Raw genomic sequence first — 7,945 nt, 5'->3', positions numbered from 1 at the left:
GTGCCCAGAGCTCACCATGCGCCATGCCTCCACCATGCACTCTTTCTCTGCCTCTTGTTTCTCCCGGATCCTTTGTCCTTCATCAACACAGCAACCACCAGAAGCCCTCCGCCTTAATACAACCCCCCACCTTTCCCCCAACCTCCAAGTCTCCTCCGTCTGTCCTCTCTTCCCAGGGCCCCATCCCTCCCCAGTTAGCCACGACGTCTCAAACCCCAAACCAGCCCCAATCAACTGAAGTTCATGAGAGTCTAGGCCTCAACCAAGGCTGTGTCCTCCAAAGGACCCTAGGACCTTTAAAAGACTGTACAGTTTGCAGAAAACCAGGCCTTACCCCAAATCCAGGCCTCCACAAGAACCCTCTAGGAACTGACTCTGTCCAAGCTTTGGACCCACATCAGACCCGAAAGTTATTTAGATCTGAGGCAGTGCCTCGAAAGGAGGATGCAGGGCAGCACATACCATGGACTTCTGTCCCACCCAGTCAGAACTCCTGCTCTCCCAAGGCTCAGTTGACCTACAATGACCTGCAAACCTTCTCAGAGGTACCTGAGCTGACTGAGCTGCAATCATCCTCCCGGCGAGCAGGCAGCCAAGACTGGGTGTACCACCCCATGGATACAGTTCCTCCAGCCTGCCAGAACTATCGCCAGATGTCTACGCCTCCCAAAACCAGCTGGAAGCCCTACTGTCCTGGGTCAGGCACCCAGCTAGGGCATGGGGTCTTTGAAGCCTGCCAGGGACAGTTCAGAGCGGGCAGGGACAAGTGCGAAGCTCTGTCTCCCAGGCGCCTTCACCGAGAGACATCCAACAACTCACCGGAGACCATCAAGGAGTGGGGATATCAGGGGACAGATATGCATGAGGAATCAAGAGACAAGAGAAGTGTTCTGTGCTTGTGTGAGGACATCCACCCCAGCCCCATCCCACAGGGCCTGATGAGGACCTAAGCTATCCCTGCTTTCCCTCCATCGCTGTCTAGCTAAATCCGTTATCCCCAAGGCCCTAGAGCTGCATTGTCAATTACAGTAGCCACTAGCCAAATATGCCTATTAGAATATAAATTAGTTAAAATTAAGGAAATGTAATTCTGTTAAAAATTAAGTTAAAAAGTTAAAAATTCTCTTCCTCAGTAAACAGAATTTCCCTGGCGTCCAATTCTGTTCCCTGGTGGTCCAGTTGTTGGGACTTGGCGCTTTCACTGCTGTGGCCGGGGTTCAATCCCTGGTCGGGGAACTCAGTCCCTGCAAGCTTCATGGCTTGGCCAAAAAAGAAAAAAATTCTGTTCCTCAGTGTCATGAGCTTCTAAGTGCTCAGTAGTCACATGGAGCTAGCGGATACTGTATTGGACAGCACAGATTTAGAACGTTTCCATCATCATGGAAAATGCTATTGGAGAGCAGTGCTTCAGAGTTTAGAGCAATTTTCCTTTCCCTGTCAACCACCCCCAGCATCTTAAAGCTCCCCCAGAGCCCAGAGAACTTAGTTCTTTTTAGGGTGGCTCAGAAGCCACCCTCTGGGGAGGAGGTAAGATGTAGGCGAGGACACCCAACACCTGATTTCCCCAGACTGTGAGAAAGAGCCCAGGCTTCAGTTTTCTTGATCTGGTCTCTTGGGTCACGACCTGAGGCATGGAAACTTGCTTCCCCCGTTCTGGGCTGTGTTTGGGGCTCTTGGTTACTGAGGGAGAAGACCTCTCTTGGTCAGTGACTAGGAAACCTTGTGTTTTAGGCTCCCCAAATTGAGCCTTGGATTCTGACGGTCCCCTCCTTCATAGGCCTCTAATTTTTCGAGGTGTCTCCACTTAATTTTCTTGCCCATGGACGTAGGCCTAGTTCACTGTGGAGACACACCCCTGGGAAAGAGACCCCTGGGACTCCCGGCCATGGGTGAACAAACCCACTACCGAGCCCAGCCGTGCTCTGGCACCAACCCCAGGAAACGCCAGGACCTAGGAGACTCAATTCTTCTGATCCTGGGCAGCTTCATCTTGCTCAACTTGGGGATCAACGTGGTGACTCTGGTCAGGGCAGGATCTGGGCAGTGGGGTTGGGGGAGCCCTGGGGTCTTGAAGGGGCTGAGGTGGGAGGGCTGCAGGGGTGTGGCCGGACAAGGGTTGGATTTCAGGGCTCACCCTGCTCCCGGCCTACCCCCTCCCCTGCTTCCCTCAGCTCTGGAGGCATCTGAAGAGCTCATGCGGACACTTTTCAATCATATTTTCCCCAAAGGTGAGTGGGCGCCAGCGTGGGCTCAGGGGACGTGGGTCTGTCCCCTTTCTTCTATCCCTGCCTCGATTCTCAGCCCCTTAGGAACCCAGGCCCTGTCCCATCTCGCCTTTCCCCGCAGACAAGCAAGCCAGCTGTGTAGGCAGCCATCGCATGTGCATGCGCTGCTCCGTGGATCCCAAGAACCTGTGCTCAAGAATTTCTTCCCGCTTCCGCCATCGCCCAAGCTTCCTGCTCGGGCACCCAAACCACCTTGACTCCTGGATACCAGTCACAAAACATAAGAAGGCTTCTGGGTGCTGCTGGATGCCGCCTCAGTGTGGACGGGCTGGGGCTCCCATGGAGGCTCCACGGGGACTGTGGAAGGAGGGGGTAGTGGGAGCTGGCGAGGCCCCTCGGGTCACAGCCTTAAAGTCCCGAGCCACCTTTTACTCTAGGCAAGAGACAACTTCCAAGCTCCGCAGGATGAGCAAGGTGGACGTGCTTCCACTCCGCCTGCCCCAAGAGAGCAAGACGAAGACCCCAGACTATGACCCAGCCCAGGCCCCAGGCCGGGTCCAGACCCGCCCCCCAGTTCAGCCCCCTGCGCATGCTCCTGCCAAGGCCCAGACCTTCTCCTCAGCCCACCCCCCTGAGCACACCCCCCCCCAGGCCGAGACCTGCTCCCGAGGCCACGCCCATGAGCACACTTCCGCCCAGGCCCAGGCCTTCTCCCCAGTGGACCCCACTGGGCGCACACCTGCCAAGGCCCAGAACTTCTCCTCAACCCAGCCCTCTGAGCACGCCCCACCTCAGGCCCAGACTTGCTCCACGTTCCACCCCCCTGAGCACACCACCCCCAAGGCCCAGACAGAACGTGGTCCATGTGTGTCTGCCTCAGAACTCTGGGTACTCCAGAAAGGACTTGGGTACCGTCTCCAGGCCCCAAGAGGGGCATGGTCTGGTGAGCTCTGGTACAGCTGAGCAAACACTGAAGCAATGTAGTGGGGACAGTGCCAAGCCCTCCACAGGATCCATACTGGGTTACCTGGAGTTGGGGAATATGGACTGGAAGATCTCAAATGATGCCAAAGACAAATTTGTGCAGTCCAAGACCTTCCCTTACTGCAGCTTCCATCCTTGCAGTTCTGAGAAGAGAAACACGGACCCCCAGGCTCCAGTCTACCCCAAATTCCTGGTGTACTCCAAGGATGCTGCACCTTCTCAACCTTGCTTCCATTCTCCAACCAGTGCCCAGAGCTCACCATGCGCCATGCCTCCACCATGCACTCTTTCTCTGCCTCTTGTTTCTCCCGGATCCTTTGTCCTTCATCAACACAGCAACCACCAGAAGCCCTCCGCCTTAATACAACCCCCCACCTTTCCCCCAACCTCCAAGTCTCCTCCGTCTGTCCTCTCTTCCCAGGGCCCCATCCCTCCCCAGTTAGCCACGACGTCTCAAACCCCAAACCAGCCCCAATCAACTGAAGTTCATGAGAGTCTAGGCCTCAACCAAGGCTGTGTCCTCCAAAGGACCCTAGGACCTTTAAAAGACTGTACAGTTTGCAGAAAACCAGGCCTTACCCCAAATCCAGGCCTCCACAAGAACCCTCTAGGAACTGACTCTGTCCAAGCTTTGGACCCACATCAGACCCGAAAGTTATTTAGATCTGAGGCAGTGCCTCGAAAGGAGGATGCAGGGCAGCACATACCATGGACTTCTGTCCCACCCAGTCAGAACTCCTGCTCTCCCAAGGCTCAGTTGACCTACAATGACCTGCAAACCTTCTCAGAGGTACCTGAGCTGACTGAGCTGCAATCATCCTCCCGGCGAGCAGGCAGCCAAGACTGGGTGTACCACCCCATGGATACAGTTCCTCCAGCCTGCCAGAACTATCGCCAGATGTCTATGCCTCCCAAGACCAGCTGGAAGCCCTACTGTCCTGGGTCAGGCACCCAGCTAGGGCATGGGGTCTTTGACGCGTGCCAGAGACAGTTCAGAGCGGGCAGGGACAAGTGCGAAGCTCTGTCTCCCAGGCGCCTTCACCGAGAGACATCCAACAACTCACCGGAGACCATCAAGGAGTGGGGATATCAGGGGACAGATATGCATGAGGAATCAAGAGACAAGAGAAGTGTTCTGTGCTTGTGTGAGGACATCCACCCCAGCCCCATCCCACAGGGCCTGATGAGGACCTAAGCTATCCCTGCTTTCCCTCCATCGCTGTCTAGCTAAATCCGTTATCCCCAAGGCCCTAGAGCTGCATTGTCAATTACAGTAGCCACTAGCCAAATATGCCTATTAGAATATAAATTAGTTAAAATTAAGGAAATGTAATTCTGTTAAAAATTAAGTTAAAAAGTTAAAAATTCTCTTCCTCAGTAAACAGAATTTCCCTGGCGTCCAATTCTGTTCCCTGGTGGTCCAGTTGTTGGGACTTGGCGCTTTCACTGCTGTGGCCGGGGTTCAATCCCTGGTCGGGGAACTCAGTCCCTGCAAGCTTCATGGCTTGGCCAAAAAAGAAAAAAATTCTGTTCCTCAGTGTCATGAGCTTCTAAGTGCTCAGTAGTCACATGGAGCTAGCGGATACTGTATTGGACAGCACAGATTTAGAACGTTTCCATCATCATGGAAAATGCTATTGGAGAGCAGTGCTTCAGAGTTTAGAGCAATTTTCCTTTCCCTGTCAACCACCCCCAGCATCTTAAAGCTCCCCCAGAGCCCAGAGAACTTAGTTCTTTTTAGGGTGGCTCAGAAGCCACCCTCTGGGGAGGAGGTAAGATGTAGGCGAGGACACCCAACACCTGATTTCCCCAGACTGTGAGAAAGAGCCCAGGCTTCAGTTTTCTTGATCTGGTCTCTTGGGTCACGACCTGAGGCATGGAAACTTGCTTCCCCCGTTCTGGGCTGTGTTTGGGGCTCTTGGTTACTGAGGGAGAAGACCTCTCTTGGTCAGTGACTAGGAAACCTTGTGTTTTAGGCTCCCCAAATTGAGCCTTGGATTCTGACGGTCCCCTCCTTCATAGGCCTCTAATTTTTCGAGGTGTCTCCACTTAATTTTCTTGCCCATGGACGTAGGCCTAGTTCACTGTGGAGACACACCCCTGGGAAAGAGACCCCTGGGACTCCCGGCCATGGGTGAACAAACCCACTACCGAGCCCAGCCGTGCTCTGGCACCAACCCCAGGAAACGCCAGGACCTAGGAGACTCAATTCTTCTGATCCTGGGCAGCTTCATCTTGCTCAACTTGGGGATCAACGTGGTGACTCTGGTCAGGGCAGGATCTGGGCAGTGGGGTTGGGGGAGCCCTGGGGTCTTGAAGGGGCTGAGGTGGGAGGGCTGCAGGGGTGTGGCCGGACAAGGGTTGGATTTCAGGGCTCACCCTGCTCCCGGCCTACCCCCTCCCCTGCTTCCCTCAGCTCTGGAGGCATCTGAAGAGCTCATGCGGACACTTTTCAATCATATTTTCCCCAAAGGTGAGTGGGCGCCAGCGTGGGCTCAGGGGACGTGGGTCTGTCCCCTTTCTTCTATCCCTGCCTCGATTCTCAGCCCCTTAGGAACCCAGGCCCTGTCCCATCTCGCCTTTCCCCGCAGACAAGCAAGCCAGCTGTGTAGGCAGCCATCGCATGTGCATGCGCTGCTCCGTGGATCCCAAGAACCTGTGCTCAAGAATTTCTTCCCGCTTCCGCCATCGCCCAAGCTTCCTGCTCGGGCACCCAAACCACCTTGACTCCTGGATACCAGTCACAAAACATAAGAAGGCTTCTGGGTGCTGCTGGATGCCGCCTCAGTGTGGACGGGCTGGGGCTCCCATGGAGGCTCCACGGGGACTGTGGAAGGAGGGGGTAGTGGGAGCTGGCGAGGCCCCTCGGGTCACAGCCTTAAAGTCCCGAGCCACCTTTTACTCTAGGCAAGAGACAACTTCCAAGCTCCGCAGGATGAGCAAGGTGGACGTGCTTCCACTCCGCCTGCCCCAAGAGAGCAAGACGAAGACCCCAGACTATGACCCAGCCCAGGCCCCAGGCCGGGTCCAGACCCGCCCCCCAGTTCAGCCCCCTGCGCATGCTCCTGCCAAGGCCCAGACCTTCTCCTCAGCCCACCCCCCTGAGCACACCCCCCCCCAGGCCGAGACCTGCTCCCGAGGCCACGCCCATGAGCACACTTCCGCCCAGGCCCAGGCCTTCTCCCCAGTGGACCCCACTGGGCGCACACCTGCCAAGGCCCAGAACTTCTCCTCAACCCAGCCCTCTGAGCACGCCCCACCTCAGGCCCAGACTTGCTCCACGTTCCACCCCCCTGAGCACACCACCCCCAAGGCCCAGACAGAACGTGGTCCATGTGTGTCTGCCTCAGAACTCTGGGTACTCCAGAAAGGACTTGGGTACCGTCTCCAGGCCCCAAGAGGGGCATGGTCTGGTGAGCTCTGGTACAGCTGAGCAAACACTGAAGCAATGTAGTGGGGACAGTGCCAAGCCCTCCACAGGATCCATACTGGGTTACCTGGAGTTGGGGAATATGGACTGGAAGATCTCAAATGATGCCAAAGACAAATTTGTGCAGTCCAAGACCTTCCCTTACTGCAGCTTCCATCCTTGCAGTTCTGAGAAGAGAAACACGGACCCCCAGGCTCCAGTCTACCCCAAATTCCTGGTGTACTCCAAGGATGCTGCACCTTCTCAACCTTGCTTCCATTCTCCAACCAGTGCCCAGAGCTCACCATGCGCCATGCCTCCACCATGCACTCTTTCTCTGCCTCTTGTTTCTCCCGGATCCTTTGTCCTTCATCAACACAGCAACCACCAGAAGCCCTCCGCCTTAATACAACCCCCCACCTTTCCCCCAACCTCCAAGTCTCCTCCGTCTGTCCTCTCTTCCCAGGGCCCCATCCCTCCCCAGTTAGCCACGACGTCTCAAACCCCAAACCAGCCCCAATCAACTGAAGTTCATGAGAGTCTAGGCCTCAACCAAGGCTGTGTCCTCCAAAGGACCCTAGGACCTTTAAAAGACTGTACAGTTTGCAGAAAACCAGGCCTTACCCCAAATCCAGGCCTCCACAAGAACCCTCTAGGAACTGACTCTGTCCAAGCTTTGGACCCACATCAGACCCGAAAGTTATTTAGATCTGAGGCAGTGCCTCGAAAGGAGGATGCAGGGCAGCACATACCATGGACTTCTGTCCCACCCAGTCAGAACTCCTGCTCTCCCAAGGCTCAGTTGACCTACAATGACCTGCAAACCTTCTCAGAGGTACCTGAGCTGACTGAGCTGCAATCATCCTCCCGGCGAGCAGGCAGCCAAGACTGGGTGTACCACCCCATGGATACAGTTCCTCCAGCCTGCCAGAACTATCGCCAGATGTCTATGCCTCCCAAGACCAGCTGGAAGCCCTACTGTCCTGGGTCAGGCACCCAGCTAGGGCATGGGGTCTTTGACGCGTGCCAGAGACAGTTCAGAGCGGGCAGGGACAAGTGCGAAGCTCTGTCTCCCAGGCGCCTTCACCGAGAGACATCCAACAACTCACCGGAGACCATCAAGGAGTGGGGATATCAGGGGACAGATATGCATGAGGAATCAAGAGACAAGAGAAGTGTTCTGTGCTTGTGTGAGGACATCCACCCCAGCCCCATCCCACAGGGCCTGATGAGGACCTAAGCTATCCCTGCTTTCCCTCCATCGCTGTCTAGCTAAATCCGTTATCCCCAAGGCCCTAGAGCTGCATTGTCAATTACAGTAGCCACT

At 55.6% G+C, this 7,945-nt stretch overlaps 1 protein-coding gene across 1 annotated transcript; it reads left to right on the top strand.

Moving 5' to 3' along the window:
• Positions 1 to 1,885: 1,885 nt before the first annotated feature.
• LOC309649982 (uncharacterized protein SPEM3-like) lies at positions 1,886 to 4,404 on the top strand (the record flags this gene model as incomplete). The annotated part of the gene is made up of 4 exons (XM_082440690.1): positions 1,886 to 2,048; positions 2,172 to 2,228; positions 2,347 to 3,020; positions 3,106 to 4,404. The coding sequence occupies 4 exons, from the start codon at positions 1,886 to 1,888 to the stop codon at positions 4,402 to 4,404; spliced, it is 2,193 nt and encodes a 730-aa protein (XP_082296816.1).
• Positions 4,405 to 7,945: the final 3,541 nt, after the last annotated feature.

The sequence above is a fragment of the Balaenoptera physalus genome (genome assembly GCF_965194825.1).
Source record: "Balaenoptera physalus genome assembly, chromosome: 20".
Taxonomy (NCBI): domain Eukaryota; kingdom Metazoa; phylum Chordata; class Mammalia; order Artiodactyla; family Balaenopteridae; genus Balaenoptera; species Balaenoptera physalus.
Note: the sequence above shows the minus strand (reverse complement) of the source record. Positions and strands in the feature narration are given on the sequence as shown.